Source organism: Podarcis muralis, chromosome 7 (assembly GCF_964188315.1).
Source record: "Podarcis muralis chromosome 7, rPodMur119.hap1.1, whole genome shotgun sequence".
NCBI classification, from domain to species: Eukaryota; Metazoa; Chordata; class Lepidosauria; order Squamata; family Lacertidae; genus Podarcis; species Podarcis muralis.
Window position 1 is genome coordinate 85,634,435 of NC_135661.1, and position 19,508 is coordinate 85,653,942.

At 45.5% G+C, this 19,508-nt stretch overlaps 1 protein-coding gene across 1 annotated transcript in view; it reads left to right on the plus strand.

Annotated features, from left to right (window-relative positions):
• MAP4K1 (mitogen-activated protein kinase kinase kinase kinase 1) overlaps positions 1-19,508 on the plus strand; it is a 70,769-nt gene that overhangs the window by 1,039 nt on the left and 50,222 nt on the right. Inside the window, exons 2-4 of the mRNA XM_077932300.1 lie at positions 8,968-9,025; positions 16,662-16,752; positions 17,950-18,014. Coding sequence (XP_077788426.1) covers positions 8,968-9,025; positions 16,662-16,752; positions 17,950-18,014 — 214 coding nt within the window. The remainder of the gene's footprint in view (positions 1-8,967; positions 9,026-16,661; positions 16,753-17,949; positions 18,015-19,508) is intronic.

Sequence of the window (19,508 nt, forward strand, 5' to 3'; positions counted from 1 at the left end):
GAAAAGCTGAGAAGTGGGTTGTTGGCCACATTTTCATCCCGCCATTCCCCTAAAAGCCTTGGGGAAACATTGATCACTCCCTCCTTTTATCTTCACAGCAACATTGTGGTGTAGGTTAGCGCAGTCCTATTAATCTTTAGAAGGAACGACAACTGTGCTCACTTCTCTTATGCGTTCCTCTTATGCGTATGTGCACCATTGCTGTCCTAGTGTGTGTCATAGCTGAGTATGAATTCGTTTTTTGTTTGTTTGTTTTTTTAAAGATTTTTATTAAAGTTTTCAAAAAATTACAAAAAGAAAAAAGAAAAAGAAAAAATACAAAGTAAAAACAGTTAAAAACAATTCAATCTTTCCGTATCTTATCTTTCATTTGCTTGTTCCCCAGACCTCCTCACACCTCCCTTTTTTGTATCCAGTTCAATTAGTTGGTTCAGCAAATCCTTTCCCTCTTTGTTTTTATCCTAATCTTTAATCTTAATATATTATAACTTTAGATTATCACCTGTTAACAATCCATTTTTGCACATCTTTATAACATTACTGCTGAAAACCACTTAACTTCAATCCAACATCATTCTAACATTCATTAATTTTGCAGTATTTCTGTAAATAGTCTTTAAATTTCTTCCAATCTTCTTCCACCGACTCTTCTCCCTGGTCTCGGATTCTGCCGGTCATTTCCGCCAGTTCCACCTTCACCTTCATCTGCCATGAATTTGTTGCTCTGTTGAGCGCTTCATCCACCACACAATGCTGGTCTCTGTGCCCAACGCACTGCCTGCTTTTTAAAGCCGTGAGACAGGCTGCACTTCATGGGTTCAGCTTTCTGCCTCACTACTATGTTGGGAAAGGCTGCACCAGCCGCATTTCCACCGGCCGTGTTGTACTTAAAGGCACAGGAACCCTGACTGGGAGAGAAAGCGCGTGGCAACAGTCCTTCTGTCTGCCTTGGTAATTCTCTCCATGGAACGTTGTTGTTTAGTCATTTAGTTGTGTCCGACTCTTCATGACCCCCTGGACCAGAGCACGCCAGGCACTCCTGTCTTCCACTGCCTCCTGCAGTTTGGTCAGGCTCATGTTTGTAGCTTCGAGAACACTGTCCACCCATCTCGTCCTCTGTCGTCCCCTTCTCCTTGCGCCCTCCATCTTTCCCAACATCAGGGTCTTTTCCAGGGAGTCTTCTCTTCTCATGAGGTGGCCAAAGTCTTGGAGCCTCAGCTTCAGGATCTGTCCTTCCAGTGAGCACTCAGGGCTGATTTCCTTCAGAATGGACATAAGAGAGGTAAATGCGAGGGACATTTATGGGATGGCCACTTTAAGTAAGAGATGGAGGCTCCCTCTCCCCTGACAATGTGAAATCAGAAAAGGGCAGGCAAAATGTTCAATGTGGTAGAGGCTAAGCAAATCAGTCTCTTAAGCTTAAGCCAAGAAAAAGTATTCTCTATAAGATTGAATATCAATATACGTATCAAGACTTTGAGATTAGACCACTGAAGAAGCCCGAAAAACCATCTGGGGAGTGGGCTACCTGCAGGCCCCAGTAAAAGGGCCTCATCGGGGGCAAAGAGCGGCCTCTTGATCATAGCTGTCAACGTTTCCCTTTTTTTAAGGGAAATTCCCTTATTCCGAATAGGATTCCTCGCAAGAAAAGGGAAAAGCTGACAGCTATGCTCTTAATTACTTGGACTGCCAGGGCGAAACAGGTGCAAAACGCTGGCACCCTGTCGTATACAACTTTATTGTCTACAAATTCATTAACATCTAACTACAACTCCACTAGCATCTCTCGGTATTGTGGATAACACCGAACTTCCCTTTTGTTGGTATCTTCATGAACTTATCTAAAAGACTGAGTTAAGCATTTGAAAAAACTATTGAAACCAGACATTATAAGTTCATATTAGGTTGGGTAGTTTGCAAGTCTCTGTGGCTTTGTTTATGTTTTGTGTTTTTACTCAGAAGGTTGATAAAGTATGTATAATTATTGTTCTGTGCATATTAATCACCAACGTGTTGCATGAGTCGCACTACCCCATGAGGCAAGGCTGCCGCATTAGGGACTTTTCAGTGTAGGGGGAAAAAAGACAAGGAGGCGGCGATGCGATAGGAATGTATAAAATTCGGCGCAGCATGGAAAAAGTGGACAGAGGTACAGTGGTACCTCGGGTTAAGTACTTAATTCGTTCCGGAGGTCCATACTTAACCTGAAACTGTTCTTAACCTGAAGCACCACTTTAGCTAATGAGGCCTCCTGCTGCTGCCGTGCCGCCGGAGCACGATTTCTGTTCTCATCCTGAAGCAAAGTTCTTAACCTGAAGCACTATTTCTGGGTTAGCGGAGTCTGTGACCTGAAGCGTATGTAACCCAAGGTACCACTGTCGTTTTTTCTCTCCTGTTGTCACACTAGAATTCGTGGGTGTTCAGTGAAGCTGAATGTTGTAAGATGGGCCATTGCAATTCGGCAGGCTCCAAATGAAGGACCATCTGGTCGTCTCAAAAGGCCAGATTTGGCCCTTGGGGACTCTAGTTCCTGACCTCTCCTCCTCACCTTTCGCTCCCCATTTCCAGCTCAAGGCTCAGGATTAGAAGCTCCTTGCAGCGGTTGGAAAACATGATGGGTACATTTATTTCTTGGGCCGTAAGCCGCCATGACGGGACGCGGGTGGCGCTGTGGGTTAAACCACAGAGCCTGGGACTTGCTGATCAGAAGGTCGGAGGTTCGAATCCCCGCGACGGGGTGAGCTCCCATTGCTTGGTCCCAGCTCCTGCCAACCTAGCAGTTCGAAAGCACGTCAGAGTGCAAGTAGATAAATAGGTACCGCTCCGGCGGGAAGGTAAACGGTGTTTCCGTGCGCTGCTCTGGTTCTCCAGAAGCGGCTTGGTCATGCTGGCCACATGACCCGGAAGCTGTACACCGGCTCCCTCGGCCAGTAAAGCGAGATGAGCGCTGCAACCCCAGAGTTGGCCACGACTGGACCTAATGGTCAGGGGTCCCTTGACCTTTTAAGCTGCCATGACAAGTATCAATGCAGAATAAGCACCTGGGATGCTTCTATAATTATCTATTTCTATTGCCAGCAAATGGAAATTGAATTTTGTTTGGCTTTGACTGTAATAGACTGTTCAAGATAGCTCACAACTTATCTCCTTGTAAGCATCATGTTCACAGACACAAAATGTGAAAATGAACAGTGTTAGCAGAAGAACAAAGTATTGCTGTTGAAGAGAATGCTTTGGAACACATACTTTCCCTGCCCTGTCCTGACACATGTTTCCCCTTCGCATCTGGTTTTAGTGGGTTGTTATTGTTGTTATTTTTAAATTATCTGCATTCATATATTTGTCCCAAGTTGGGATTCAAGGAGGCTTAGAGCACTTAAAGACAACATCATAAAATCCAGAGTAATAGAAACAAAGTAGTTAAAACATTAATTGAGATTCTGCAGAACACATTTAGTACCAGCAATTAAAATCCAATTTGCCTTGATAGGGACCCAGCGATCAGCACAATCTGCACCTTAGTTTCCAAAGGTCTATCTAAGCATGAAGGCCTCAGCCTGTTGGGGGAAGGGTAACAAAGAGGGAGCCAATCTAACCTCTCTTGGGAGGGAATTTCACAATATGGGAGCCACCACAGAAAAGGCTCTCTCTTGTGTCACCACGAACCACGCTTTTGGTGTTGATGGGAGGCAAAGAAGGTGCTCAGCCCAGGATCTTAGCATGCGGGCAGGTTTGTATAGGGAGATACGATATTCCAGGTAGCCTGGGCCCAATCCCCATCTAAGCCCCACCATCCACTCCTTCTTAAAAGGAGCTTGCCTGCCTTCTGATACTACTGGTCTGAGAAGAATTACCATATTTTTCGCTCTATAAGATGCACCAGACCACAAGACGCACCTAGTTTTTGGAGGAGGAAATCAAGAAAAAAAATATTCTGAATCCCAGAAGCCAGAACAGCAAGAGGGATCGCTGTGCAGTGAAAGCAGCAATCCCTCTTGCTGTTCTGGCTTCTGGGATAGCTGCGCAGCCTGCATTCACTCCATAAGATGCATATACATTTCCCATTACTTTTTAGGAGGGAAAAAGTGAGTCTTATAGTGCAAAAAATACGGTATAATGGGGAGTGAATGACTGGGGTGTGTTCGTACGTGGACAAACCCCATAGCTTTTCTGTGGCATCTACAAAAGCTGTTATTCCTGGGAGGTGTTCCCAGGGAATGCTCAGAATGGCAGCAACATCTGCAAATTGTACAGGCATAGGGGAGAAATTGGTTTCGGATCACATTTCCTGGTTCAGTTCCCGAAACAATATGCAAACTGAAACTTGGCTATCCTTCAAAATTTGCATTTTACAAAAATGTGCACGCACCAGGGGAAAGTGTGCCAAGAATTGAAGACATTAGTGAAAACAACATAGGAAAAGACATTGTGTTGCGGGGGGGGGGGGGGGACGGGACACAACCGGTGGCAATAATAAAAATAATATTAATAGTAATAAATATTATTATTCGTACCCTCCCCTCCCCGGCTTGAGCCGGGCTCAGAGTGGCTAACATCATATAAGTGTTTATTAGGAGAAATTGGCACTAAAAAGATGATGGATTTTTCATGATTAAAATTTGGCTCTTGATTAAAATTTGGAAACTGATGCAGAATGAGATGAATGTAAGATCAGGAAAAAAATTAGAAACTGGGGGGTAAATGAAATGGACAGAAATCACTTTGTACTTACTTTCGTCCCAAACAATATTGTTGTTAATTAATTTGTGAGTAAGAATGGCTGCCATGTACATACTAGACCTTTAAACCCCACCTCAAAAAAGGAATTGTAGTTTACCCCCTCACAAGCTACAGATCCCAGCACCCTTACCCAACTAATTCTTATGTGTTTATTACAGTTACTTACTGCAGTTCCCAAGTTTCTTTGAGGAGGGTAATGGGTGAATCTGGCACATGTGTACAGTGGTACCTCGGGTTAAGGACTTAATTCATTCCAGAGGTCTGTTCTTAACCTGAAACTGTTCCTAACCTGAAGCACCACTTTAGCTAATGGGGCCTCCTGCTGCCGCACCGCTGCAGGAGCACAATTTCTGTTCTCATCCTGAAGCAAAGTTCTTAACGTGAGGTACTATTTCTGGGTTAGCGGAGTCTGTAACCTGAAGCGTCTGTAACCTGAAGCATCTGTAACCTGAGGTACCACTGTACATAAGTTTTAGAAAGGGGCAAGATTAGATGCAGGTGCACAAAGCATTTTTGTACAGTGGTACCTTGGGTTAAGAACTTAATACGTTCCGGAGGTCCGTTCTTAACCTGAAACTGTTCTTAACCTGAAGCACCACTTTAGCTAATGGGGCCTCCCGCTGCTGCCGTGCCACACCATGCGATTTCTGTTCTCATTCTGAAGCAAAGTTCTTAACCAGAGGTACTATTTCTGGGTTAGCGGAGTCTGTAACCTGAAGCGTCTGTAACCCGAGGTACCACTGTACACAGCTTTAAGTTTCCCTACATCATGCCTTGGTTGTTTCAAGGCATGGAAACACCCCTTTCTCCTCTGGTTTGACAGTTTCTCTCCCCAAGCCTCTTGGAGGAAGGGCAGCCTGTGTTGCAAGCCCACCCACCCACTTCGCGTAAGGGCTCACATCCTGCTTGATGCTATCAAAGGAGCCGAGCACTGCAGCTGCATCCTCTGCCAAAATATTTCAGCTTGCATTCTCCTTCCTCTCTAACCAGTCTCCCGCTTTGAGCTGTGGGATGCAGGAGCCAAGCAAGGTGAGGCCACAGGAATCCACAATCAAATCTCCCGCCTGTTTATAACTGCGTTTACATTGCACTTGAGGTGGCATGCATGCATCTTTCCCATGCGCGTGCCTTTGTCGCGCCCTGTTGGAGCCTCCTGCAACTGCGACGAGTCCTGGCGGGCCCTGCGAAAAACCCGATGGGTGTTTTGGAAGGTGCGACGGATCCTCTTGGGCTTCGGCACACCATGTGATGTCATGCACACGCTACGTTAGGTCAACCGGTCAGGCACCCACAGTCAGAATTTTGTGGGTGCCTCAGCACCCAGGCCCCGCTCCCCGAGTTGGCGCCTATACCCTGGAGGCTGCTGTAGTTGTTCCTTTGTCTGTAATTGCTATGCTTTGTTTGCTTAATAATAATAATAATTTATTCTTTATACCCCGCCCATCAGGGACGCGGGTGGCGCTGTGGGGCCCTTTATATGTCCAGCTGTCCTTTCTTTGTGTTGAATATGTGCTATATGAAGGGACGCAGGTGGCGCTGTGGTCTAAACCACAGAGCCTAGGGCTTGCCGATCAGAAGGTCGGCAGTTCAAATCCCCGTGACGGACTGAGCTCCCGTTGCTCGGTCCCTGCTCCTGCCAACCTAGCAGTTCAAAGCACGTCAAAGTGCAAGTAGATAAATAGGTACCACTCCGGCGGGAAGGTAAACGGCGTTGCTCTGCGCTGCTCTGGTTCGCCAGAAGCGGCTTAGTCATGCTGGCCACATGACCCGGAAGCTGTACGCCGGCTCCCTCGGCCAATAAAGTGAGATGAGTGCTGCAACCCCATAGTCGGTCACGACTGGACCTTATGGTCAGGGGTCCCCAGCCACTCTGGGCGGCTCCCAATCGATACAGCATTTAATATTAAAATATTAAAAACAATACAGCATTTAATATTAAAAACTTCCCTAAACAGGGCTGCCTTCAGATGCCTTTAAAAATAGGATAGCTGCTTATTTCCTTGACATCTGATGGGAGGGCGTTCCACAGGGCGGGCACCACTTCCAAGTAGGCCCTCTGCCTGGTTCCCTGTAACCTCACTTCTCGCAGTGAGGGAATCGCCAGAAGGCGCTCGGCGCTGGACGTCAGTGTCCGGGCAGAACGATGGGGGTGGAGACACTCCTTCAGGTATATTGGGCCTTTGAGGCCGTTTAGGGCTTTAAAGGTCAGCACCAACACTTTGAATTGTGCTCGGAAACGTCCTGGGAGCCAATGCAGATCTCTCAGGACCGGTGTTATGTGGTCCCGGCGGCCACTCCCAGTCACCAGTCTAGCTGCCGCATTCTGGATTAATTGCAGTTTCCGGGTCACCTTCAAAGGTAGCCCCACGTAGAGCGCATTGCTGTAGTCCAAGCGGGAGGTAAAAGCATGCACCACTTTGGCAAGACTGTGGGCAGGGAGGGTCTCAGCCTGCGTACCAGATGGAGCTGGGAGACAGCTGCCCCAGACACAGAATTGACCTGCGCCTCTATGGACAGCTGTGAGTCCAAAATGACTCCCAGGCTGTACACCTGGTCCTTCAGGGGCACGGTTACCCCATTCAGGACCAGGGAGTCCTCCACACCCACCCGCCCCCTGTCCCCTAAGAACAGTCCTTCTGTCTTGTCAGGATTCAACCTCAATCTGTCAGCCGCCATCCATCCTCTAACCGCCTCCAGGCACTCACACAGGACCTTCACTGCCTTCACTGGTTCTGATTTAAAAGAGAGGTAGAGCTGGGTGTCATCTACATACTGATGTGCATCTGGATGATATCATTGCCGAACCATCGTATTTCAAATTTGCCCACCTGGCCACCCTTCCTGTGGTTTTCCAGACCTGATTTGTGGCAACAATTTTGGGAGCAGAAGAGGAGGAAGGAAAGGAAAGGAAAACAGCATGTCAATCAATGTCAATAGAACCTGACTAATTGAGGAGGCAATCAAGGGACAATTCACCCTCCAGCCACGCTGAACAGGAAGCAATAAAAGCGGCTGGAACTTTTCAAGGAGGAAACTTGTAATCAACGCTGCTGGGGTCTGCCCAAAAAATACAGTTCTTACTATTTGCTTGTTGGAGAGGCTATAGGCTATAGGTTCCTGGGACTGGCAGCCATTTCCCCTCCTGACATGATACAAATCAGTGGTGTGGTGAGCAGCTATACCCAGTAACAAGCTTGTTGTCCTGATAATTTCACAACACATTATTTTTATCTTTCTTTTTTTAAGAAAACCATTTATATCTTCCTCAGATGTAGATCAGAATGGCGTGAAATAAAAAACCCCACAATAAAATTCAGCAGACACTATAACAAATACAGGAGATAATAGGGCCACTAAAATATCTAGGAAGGCTCAAAACTGATTTTAATAATAATAACTCCCTGCATATTGACATCAGGCAGATGTCTTCATTACACCCTTATCGGCTCCTGCTAAAAAATATTTTGTTTAGGTAGGCCCACACAGGTATGTAGCGTTTTGATATGTGGTTTCAGTGTATTGTTCATTTTAATCGGTTTTTTAAACCTTAAAATAGCCGTTTTGTACTTGTCATTGATAATTTTGTGCCATTCTTTTTGCAAACTGCCAGTCCCCCAAAGAGAAGTCACAGGAAAAAGCCTGGCTTGTGTGTTTGCTGCTGTCACGCGAATTTTAAGTGCACACACTCTATAGAAAACCAATCCTTCATTCTTCAAAATGAGGAAATCTTTCTTCTTCTTCTTTGGAAATCCCTTGTATCCAAGTAAGATTGTCTTCCATAAACACGGTTTCAACAGTGAGTCTGTAAGTGACTGTGGAGGCCAATTCTGGATCCACACATCATTCCACAGTGGGGACATAGGTTTCTGGATGGGAGCTGATCACAGTTTGGATTTGCCAAGCGTGCCTTCCTCTTAGCGCGTTTCTCCCTTTCGCCCTCAGTTCAAGCGTCGTCAAAACCCGTGACACCTTTGGTAAAGGCTGTTCTCCAATTGGAGCTCTCATATAAAAAAGCACTGTGAAAATGCTTTTTTAAAAAAAGGTTTTGAAAAATACATCAAATTTGGCATAGCTCACTTCCGCCATCTGGTGCCACGTTCGCGTATTGCACTTTGCAACACATTTAAAACGTTTTGTTTGCAGCTGTATAGCCGAGACCCTGGTCTCCAGCCACATTTAGGCCTTTGCTCATCTTTTAAACACATTCTCCTTTCTGTATCTCCTCAGGCAAGGAACAAGGAAACGGGGAAACTGGCTGCTATCAAAATCGTAAAGATGGAAGCAGGTGAGCGAGGAAAACGACCAGCTACTTTTCAGTGCACCACTCTATCGTAAACCGAATGAGCCCTGAAATCCTTTCTCGCTGAGGAGTGCCAGAACTAAGGGGAAGAGCCGCTGTATGCATTTAAAGCAGTATTCAACTTTTCCAGACCCAGGAGATGCATTTTTAACCCAAACAAGCCTTTGGGGCTCCATTTCTTAATCTTTTGCCTTTTTTAAAAAAACAACACACACACACAAAAAAATTTATTATAAGTTTTCAGATTTTACATTTCCACATTAACATCTTTCATTACACCCATACATTCAACAATTTCCCTCCTTCCCCCTCCAATGTTCTTTTAATTTACCCATAATTCTTCCATATTCTTATATATCCACCTGAATCAACCCCCCCCCCCATTTTACATTCCTTTTAAATAGGTTACACTGTTGAATTACCTTAACGCAGCCAGCGTTTTCAGCTGTGTACAATTTTTTGTCATATATTTTGCACGGAGGTTGTGCTCCGGCTGCGACTGACCGTGGATCAGGCCCACTAGCGGGGAACGACCCATCACAATAATTACTATTTATTTACATGGCAACCCCGCAGCTGAAGACCGGCTATTTAAAGCACATTCAACGTTTGAAGCACATTCTTCCCCTACAAATAATCCTGGGAACTGTAGTTGTGCCCCCGCACAGAGCTAGAATTCCCAGCACCCTTAAGAAACTGCAGTTCCCAGGACTCTGTGGGAGAAGTCGGGAGCTAATAATAATAATAATAATAATAATAATAATATGTTGCCCATCTGACTGGGTTGCCCCACCACTCTGGGCGGCTCCCCACAGAATATTAAAAACACAATAAAACATCCAACATTAAGTTTTTTGAAGATGCTTTAAATGTATAGTGTGGTTTGAGACACCATTTGACGGGTGGAAGTCAGTCTCTAAAATAAATTTGGCTTGGGGGAAAAAACATAGTCTGACCAGCTCATTGCAGAAGCATGAGTGCTCTTTCATTCACTGTGTACATATGCTCAGAAACCAAATATTTTTAATTATCAAGGGTGTTAACGGAGAAATCTGAGGGCTCCCTTGGAAAAAAACATGGACACCAGCCAGGAATACCAGAGCAAAACAGCAGCCAGTAGGCTTGGTCTTGATTGAAGACTGTCGCGACAGGACTCCCACCTGCCACCAGGTGGAACAAGATGGAAGCCCCCCAAAAAAGAGCCCCCAAACCTTTAAAAAGGTAAAGGTACCCCTGCCCGTACGGGCCAGTCTTGACAGACTCTAGGGTTGTGCGCCCATCTCACTCAAGAGGCCATGAGCCGGCGCTGTCCGGAGACACTTCCGGGTCACTTGGCCAGCGTGACGATGCTGCATCTGGCGAGCCAGCGCAGCACACGGAACGCCATTTACCTTCCCGCCAGAGCGGTCCCTATTTATCTACTTGCACTTTAGGGGTGCTTTCGAACTGCTAGGTTGGCAGGCGCTGGGACCGAGCAACGGGAGCGCACCCCGCCGCGGGGATTCGAACCGCTGACCTTTTGATCGGCAAGCCCTAGGCGCTAAGGCTTTTACCCACAGCGCCAACTTTTATTAGCTGCTAATTCCCATGTTACACCCCCCCAAAACTACATCACGGTTACATCATGAAAGGGGAGGTCTGGTGGCTGTAATCTGAGCATCCTGGACCTTGCCCTCCACCAAACACCCATCAAGTGTAACAAAAACGATATTTACATTTCCCTGTTTCCCAGCCAAGTTAATCACACCCTTTTGTCTTCATCTGGGTTTGTTATTTCTGGAATGGCTACCTGTCTGGCACTCAGGTATCAGGATGCCAGGGATTATCACTCAAGACAGAGGGGCTGCTGAGCAGCTGAGCTCACATGTCTATATGAATTTCTGAAGTTTTCCCAGTGTTGTAAACAAAAATTGCCCTTTTCCCTTATGGGGTATCCAAGAGCCCATATAGACTCCTTACACAGGTTCCCTATTGGTAGGAGAGAATAACAGAGGCCAACCAGAGAATATTGAGAAGCAAAGCAGCTCGTAAGCTTGATCTTTATTGATCTGTTGCAACAGGGTGCTCCCTTCACCCGCAGGAAAGGAGGAGGACCCAGAAAAATGGCGTGCAAGGCCTTATAAAGACTTTTGAAATTGCCAGCCTGTAGATCAAGACCACCCCCAGAAACTTCATACATACATCACAGAAGGGGTGTAACCTAAGACCACCCCTCAGATACATCACCCCTACATCACAGAAAAGGCGGTCTAAAACAGAAATTTGAATATTGTTTTTCTCCTGTTGTTGTTTATCTCTTGTCTGGCAGGTTACTTGATTGGATTGCCTGGGGAGCCTGGCCAGTCTTTTGTGATGATAAATACTTAGTTCCTGGGCCAGGGCACAGGCTTACACCTTATTCATATCTTAAATGTGCCCTTAAGACAGGATTTGTGAGGAAAGAGACAATGGGGAGGTTTCCGACTTTGACCTTGCGGAGAAAACATTTGCTCAGTTTAGGAATCAAAATGGTTCCAGGTTGGCCTTCCTGTGCTGACCTATGTACGTGCTTGGTTGGGACACTTATGAATATTACCATATATCTAAGACCATAAAATTCCTATCACACCAGTGAGCCAGTGCATAGATGCATTTATCAGTGAATTCTTACATTTGGTATCGTGCAGCAAAGGCCCTTGGAATAGGCAGGAAGAAACTGCGATGAAGTGTTTTGTGGGGACAAATCACAAAAGTCACAAAAGCGATTGTGCTGATTTTGGTAGTGGGCTGCATGGGCATGATATCTGCTGGAGGGGCAACCCCCTCCCCAAGCTATACATAAATTCCTGCAACAAGGGAAGGGGGAAAACACAAAATTTGATGAACTCCGGTTCGTATGAAGCTTTTGGGTCCAACTCCATCAGGTTGGCCCAAGAATGCCCAGGTGAGCCTTCCTGAGGAGATTTTGTTGAGAAGCCTGGCCGGCTCCCTCAGGGGAGATTCAAATCTCCTTTCTGGAATGTTCCGCTTCCTTTTTTTTAATTTATAAAAATGATTTAAAAAGTCTCTAGTCCTGTTACTTGAGGAGAAGCAAGCAGGCTGTATTCTGCAAAATGGCTGACCAAGGAGCCTTCATTGTGCTAAACATGTTGCATTAATTCTTAATATTATTATATAATAATAATTGTGGGGAGAAGCTAAACCCTTTCGTCCCTCGCTGTAATCCTAACCCTCCTTGAGAGAAAATTCTTGTTAATTTCCCCATGTCAAGACGAACCATGTTACTTTTATGTAACATATATTTAGGGTGGGATATGCATTTATTTTGAATAGCCTCTTGTTCTTGTTAGGGGACGCTTATCTGCCTTTCTTGTTGTGTAACACCTATAAAAGATGGAAACAGCTTTTTTAAAAAATGAGAAGCTCAGTGGATTAAAGGCTCAGTGGATAGAAAGAACAACATATTTTGGAATAAGAAGTTGCAAGTTTCATGTCCGCCTTTATGTATTCTTTCTTTTTCTTTTCTTTTCCCGTGATGGAAATTTCTATTTCTGTTTTTGTTTTTGGTGTGTCCTCACCCCTCTGGGCATGCACGCTTTGCAACAATTTCCTCTTTTTAATTCTATTTTTCTTTACATAAATAAAAACAAGAACATCCTTCCTTGGGAGAGAACACTCCAGAAGGGTGAGGCAAATTGGATCACTTCTGTAAATAAGTGCTTTCCTAGCACTTTTCCACCTCCTTCAATGCTGAGGTTTGGTTTTCTTGGAAATTTGGAAGCCACGTGGCAGCAGAAGAGAGGGCAGATTAAGGTTAGAGGCTGCCAGTTGCCGACTTTTTTGTTGTTGTTCGCAGCTCACACCCACATTTCTTGGGGAAACGCTGCAAAAGAGCGAATTTATTTTGTCGCAGCTGCCGTGCCAGTGCCGGATTTACATATAAGCTAAACATGCTATAGCTTAGGGCCCCACTCTCTTGGGGGCCCCAAAAAAATTTAAAAGAACCCCCCCTGGATGTACATTTCCAATATAGATAGATAGATAGATAGATAGATAGATAGATAGATAGATAGATAGATATTCAAATTTTACAAAATAAAAAACGTAGGTTTACAAACTAGGAAAAATTATAACAACAATTAACAAACTAAAATTATAACAACAGTTAACAAACTAAGAAAAAACACACATAGAAAAGAGAATAAAAAAATACAAAATGCAAAAAGAAAAACAGGCAATTGAAAAAGAAATTGAAAAAGAAAAAATTTCCATTTTTCAATATCTTTGGACTCATTTACTTGTTTCCTTGACCTCCTCTCACCTCCCCTTTTTGTATTCCCATTCACAAAGACATTTCAGCAAATCCTTACCCTCTTTCAACCATCTTTACTCTATATCTTAACCTATTATAACTATATATTTTCATTCATTATCAATCCATATTTGGATATTCTTGTTAATCTTAATACCAATACCACATATTTTCAATCCAACATCATTTTAGCATTCATTAATTTTACAGTATTTCTGCAAATAGTCTTTAAATTTCTTCCAGTCTTCTTCCACCAACTCTTCTCCCTGGTCTCGGATTCTGCCAGTCATTTCTGCCAATTCCATATACTCGATCACCTTCGTCTGCCACTCTTCCAGTGTGGGTAAATCTTGTGTCTGTACATTTCCAAAATATAAGATATATATATATATATATATAAACCCTACATACAGCAACAGTGTTTTGTGTTGTGTCGGCTCCTATGATGTAAGTCATGGGCCCCGCCTGCTAGCCTGCTCCCTAAAATATCACAGGTTTGCTCCTTTCTATATATAGGGTGCCTACATTCTGCATGGACTGGTTGCAGGGCAACATGTGCCAATGGCTTGAGATATCTATGAGGTCCATAAATTATCAGTACGTTTCCGAGCACAATTCAAAGTGTTGGTGCTGACCTTTAAAGCCCTAAATGGCCTCGGTCCAGTATACCTGAAGGAGCGTCTCCACCCCCATCGTTCTGCCCGGACACTGAGGTCCAGCGCTGAGGGCCTTCTGACGGTTCCCTCGCTGCAAGAAGCCAAGTTACAGGGAACCAGGCAGAGGGCCTTCTCAGTGGTGGCACCCGCTCTGTGGAACGCCCTCCCACCAGATGTCAAAGAGAAAAATAACTACCTGACATTGAGAAGACATCTGAAGGCAGCCCTGTTTAAGGAAGCTTTTAATGTTTAACAGACTGCTGTATTTTAATATTTTGTTGGGAGCCACCCAGAGTGGCTGGGGAAACCCAGCCAGATGGGCAGAGTATTAATAATAGATTATTATTATTAAGCATATATTCAACACAAAAAAAACAGCGACAATTTGTTGTTGACAAAGGACAGCTGGACATATAAAGGGCCCCATTACCTTCAGTCGCTTAGGGCCTCATCAAACTTAAATCCGGCCCTGGCCGTGACGTTAATTGTGTGGCTGAAATCAACATGCAGGGCTTTGATGAAACGGAAAAATAAAGCCCAGCAGCCACGAGAGGAGCACAAAGTGAAGGGGAAGAATGCAACCTTTTCTCTCTCGGTTGCGGACTCAGCGAAAATCCCCCCCAAGCTGTGACAATCGCCCACGGCAGTCGTGTTCCTTGGGGGCGGAGGTGGAGAGCTGTGGCTTCTATTTACCGTAAAACAACAACAGCCCTGCCTGTTACATGCATTCATTCAATTAAGCTGCGTGTGCACCATGCATTTCATAGAATCATATAATTGTAAAGTTGGAAGGGCACCCCAAGGCTCATCTAGTCCAACCCGCTTTAATGCAGGAATCGCAGCTAAAGAACCCCTGGCAGACAGCCCCCCAATGTCTGATTGAAAAGTCCTCCGCTTTCTGAAGGAGTCAGTTCCACTGTCCCTGTTCACAACGCTGAAGGACATTTAAAGCTGGAGAATAGGGGATCATTATTACTTAGGCCAGAGATGGCCAAACTCGGCCCTCCAGATGTTTTTGGGACTACAACTCCCATCATCCCTAGCTAACAGGACCAGTGGTCAGGGATGATGGGAATTGTAGTCCCAAAACAGCTGGAGGGCCAAGTTTGGCCATCACTGACTTAGGCCAATACAGTCATACCTCGGGTTACAGACGCTTCAGGTTGCGTTTTTTTGGGTTACGGACTGCCGAAACCTGGAAGTCCCGGAACAGGTTACTTCCGGGTTTTGGCGGTCGCACATGTGCAGAAGCGCTAAATCACACGTTGTGCATGTGCAGAAGCACTGAATCGCAACCTGCGCATGCGTAGCCGCGCCCCTGCGGGTTGCGAACACTGCAGGCTGCGAACGTGCATCCTGCACAGATGACGTTCGCAACCCGAGCGTCCGCTGTACAGCAAATGACCAGTCCGAAAGGTTTACGCCATTATAGCTCTTGTATAACAAGAGGTCATTTTTAGTTAATAGTTGGCATATCGTATGACGCTCCTGTTGTAAGGGGATAATTGATGATATGCGAAAAGTCAGGATGTCTCTGGAAAATAAGTTCAGGGGAGTTTTGTTAAGGGCAATTCCTTTTGACAAGCTGAAAAACAATAATAAAGACAACTTTCTTAATAATAATTTTTATTAATTTTCAATTACAAACCAATGATAGCCTCGTTATAACAATACCAATTTATAATACCCATCTTTCAAATACAGAATTATATAATTTAGGTGGGCCCCCGCGTGTTAGAATCGCTGGCTTTATTATTTTCTTTATTTCTGCGTTCCAAAATCTTATTCATTTAATTTACATTCCGGTCACAATAATAATACCTTATACAACAACGGCAATATGAGTAACTTCTATTCGTGTCGACACGTCAAGTGATGTATAGAACTACAAGTAAGGCACTCAAATTGTATCCTTGTTCTTCCTGCGTGTGGCAATTATTCTCTCTGTGGTGTCCTTGTAAAATGTTATGTCTATCTTTTCCCAGTGGTTGCTGTTCTCCATCACGCCTCTTTCAATAAAGACTATTGAAGGAGAAAATAAATAAAAAGGCAAAAAAAACCCCTCCAATTTTAAATTTTATTTTATTTTTGCAGCTGTAGGTTACTTATGCGGCCTAGGACCGCCTCTCCTGGTATGCCCCGCGGAGGACCTTAAGGTCCACCAATGACAACACCTTGGAGGTCCCAAGTCGGTTAGATTGGTCTCAATTAGGGCCAGGGCCTTTTCAGTACTGGCCCCGACTTGGTGGAACGCTCTGTCACAAGAGACCAGGGCCCTGCGGGACTTGAGATCTTTCTGCAGGGCCTGCAAGACAGAGCTGTTCTGCCTGGCCTTTGGTGAGGACTCAGTCTGACCCTTATGTTTCCCTCCCCTTATGGTTTTGATCTATAGGCTACTTGTAAAACGAGGCTGCATTTTAAATTGCATTTTAACCTGTATTTTAAATTGTTTTTTTCCTCCCCTATTATGTTTTTACTGTATTTTATTGGTGTTAGCCATCCTGAGCCCGGCTCTGGCTGGGGAGGGTGGGGTATAAATAAAATGTATTATTATTATTATTATTATTATTATTATTATTATTATTATTATTATTATTATTATTTTACAGAGGCTAGTTTGGCCCTAAAAGCACCTCATGAATTTACTAAACATTTTAAATGCCCTTCTTTCCAGATGATGACTGTGCCACTATCCAGCAAGAGATTCTGATGGTGAAGACCTGCAGCCATCACAACATCGTAGCCTATTATGGGAGCTACATTCGGTGAGAAAACCCCCTGCCCTTATGGTTGGGAAAGGTCCACCATGAGCCCCTGCCAGGCCCAGGCAATGTCATTTCATTCCTCTAAGAGTAACCTTCTTGGAGAAGGGGACTGTCAATGGCTACTGGCCCTGATAGCGCCGCCATCCCATATTGCCTGTGACTGGACTTAACAGTCCAGGGGTCCTTTACCTGCACTGCCACCAGGATCAGGAGTGGCCCACCTCTGAAAACCTTTAACCAGCAGTCACAAGTGGGGAGTGTTCTGCTGCCCTCAGGTCCTACCTGTGGACAAGGGACGTGGGTGGCGCTGTGGTCTAAACCACTGAGCCTCTTGGGCTTGCCGATCTGAAGGTTGCCGGTTCGAATCCTCGCAATGGGGTGAGCTCCCGTTGCTCTGTCCCAGCTCCTGCCAACCTAGCAGTTCGAAAGCACACCAGCGCAAGTAGATAAATAGGGACCGCTGCGGCGGGAAAGTAAGCAGCGTTTCTGTGCGCTCTGGTTTCCGTCATGGTGTCCCGTTGTGCCAGAAGTGGTTTAGTCCTGCTGGCCACATGACCCGGAAAGCTGTCTGCGGACGAACGCCAGCTCCCTTGGCCTGAAAGCGAGATGAGCACCGCAACCCCATGGTTGCCTTTGACTGGATGTAACCGTCCAGGGGTCATTTACCTATTTTCCTTTTACCTTGTGGACATCCCATAGAGTCATCTAGTTGGCCACTGGGATATCAGGAAGATGGGGTAGATAGTTCTTTACCCTGATCCAGCAGAGTTTTTCTCATGTTCTTATTGTGGTACCAGGTGGGTGAAAGCTGGGGGGGGGGGGAGAGACAGCTTCAAGATTGCTGAGGTGCTATTGAGATGGCCCTGATCCCCATCCCAGTCCTCCCCTTTGTACCTCATTTCACACACAGCCAGTGTGGTGTAGTGGTTAAGAGCGATAGACTCGTAATCTGGGGAACCAGGTTCACATCTCCGCTCCTCCACATGCAGCTGCTGGGTGACCTCGGGTGAGTCACACTTCTTTGAAGTCTCTCAGCCCCACTCACTTCACAGAGTGTTTGTTGTGGGGGAGGAAGGGAAAGGAGAATGTTAGCCGCTTTGAGACTCCTTCGGGTAGCGATAAAGCGGGATATCAAATCCAAACTCTTCTTCTTCTACTACTCAGTGACGAACCTTTCCATCTCTGCTTTCTCACTAGGTTCAACAAGTTGTGGATCTGCATGGAGTTCTGTGGGGGAGGCTCTCTTCAAGATGTCTACCAAGGTAACACTGATTCCCTGCCCCAGCAGGAATTGGGCGCTTAGGCCTTTCTGTTGTTGTTGTTATTTAGTCATTTAGTCATGTCCGACTCTTCGTGACCCCCTGGACCAGAGCAGCCAGGCACTCCTGTCTTCCACCGCCTCCCGCAGTTTGGTCAAACCCATGTTTGTAGCTTCAAGAACACTATCCCACCATCTCATCCTCTGTCGTCCCCTTCTCCTTGTGCCCTCCATCTTTCCCAACGTCAGGGTCTTTTCCAGGGAGTCTTCTCTTCTCATGAGGTGGCCAAAGTATTGGAGCCTCAGCTTCACGATCTGTCCTTCCAGTGGGCACTCAGGGCTGATTTCCTTAAGAATGGATCGGTTTGATCTTCTTGGAGTCCATGGGACTCTCAAGAGTCTCCTCCAGCACCATAATTCAAAAGCATCCATTCTTCGGTGATCAGCCTTCTTTATGGTCCAGCTCTCACTTCCACACATCACTACTGGGAAAACCATAGCTTTTACTATACGGACCTTTGTTGGCAAGGTGATGTCTCTGCTTTTTAAGATGCTGTCTAGGTTTGTCATTGCTTTTCTCCCAAGAAGCAGGCGTCTTTTAATTTTGTGGCTGCTGTCACCATCTGCAGTGATCATGGAGCCTTCCTACCTGCCCCCATATTAACAACATATTAACCAAAAATATTGTTATGGATGTGAGAGCAGATATTTCATAGAATCATAGAATCTTAGCGTTGAAAGGGGCTCCGGGGTCCTCTAGTCCAACCCAGGAATCTAGTCCAATGCAGGAATCTCAGCGAAGGCATCCATGACAGATGGCCGTCCAACCTCTGCTTAAAAACGTCCAAGGAAGGAGAGACCATCACCTCTCGTGGCAGTCTGTTCCACTGCTGAACGGCTCTTACCCTCAAGAGCAGGGGAAAACAAGCATTTCCTCTAGGCCAGAGAGGGTGGACCTGTGTCTCTCTCTACATTGTTGGACTCCAACTCCCATCAGCTTCAAACAGCATGGCCAATGGGCAGGGATGATGGGAGTGTTAGAATTCCTGCTCCATGATTGCAGTCATGGGATTGTTGTCTTTCACATGACAGTGTATGTTTTGACTCCACAGAGTGGGAAGTGATGGAGACAGGATGTTTGTGTTACTGTGTTCCGTAAAGTGGGACTACAGTGGTACCTCAGGTTACATACGCTTCAGGTTACATACGCTTCAGGTTACAGACTCCACTAACCCAGAAATAATGCTTCAGGTTAAGAACTTTGCTTCAGGATGGGAACACAAATTGTGCTCCGGCAGCACGGCGGGAGCAGGAGGCCCCATTAGCTAAAGTGGTGCCTCAGGTTAAGAACAGTTTCAGGTTAAGTACGGACCTCCGGAACGAATTAAGTACTTAACCTGAGGTACCACTGTATTGTCCTTTGTTTTTTTCTCTTTTTGCTGTCTGATGCTAGAGGGAGAGGGAGCCGTGTTGCAGTGCTCCGTATGTGTTTATATGT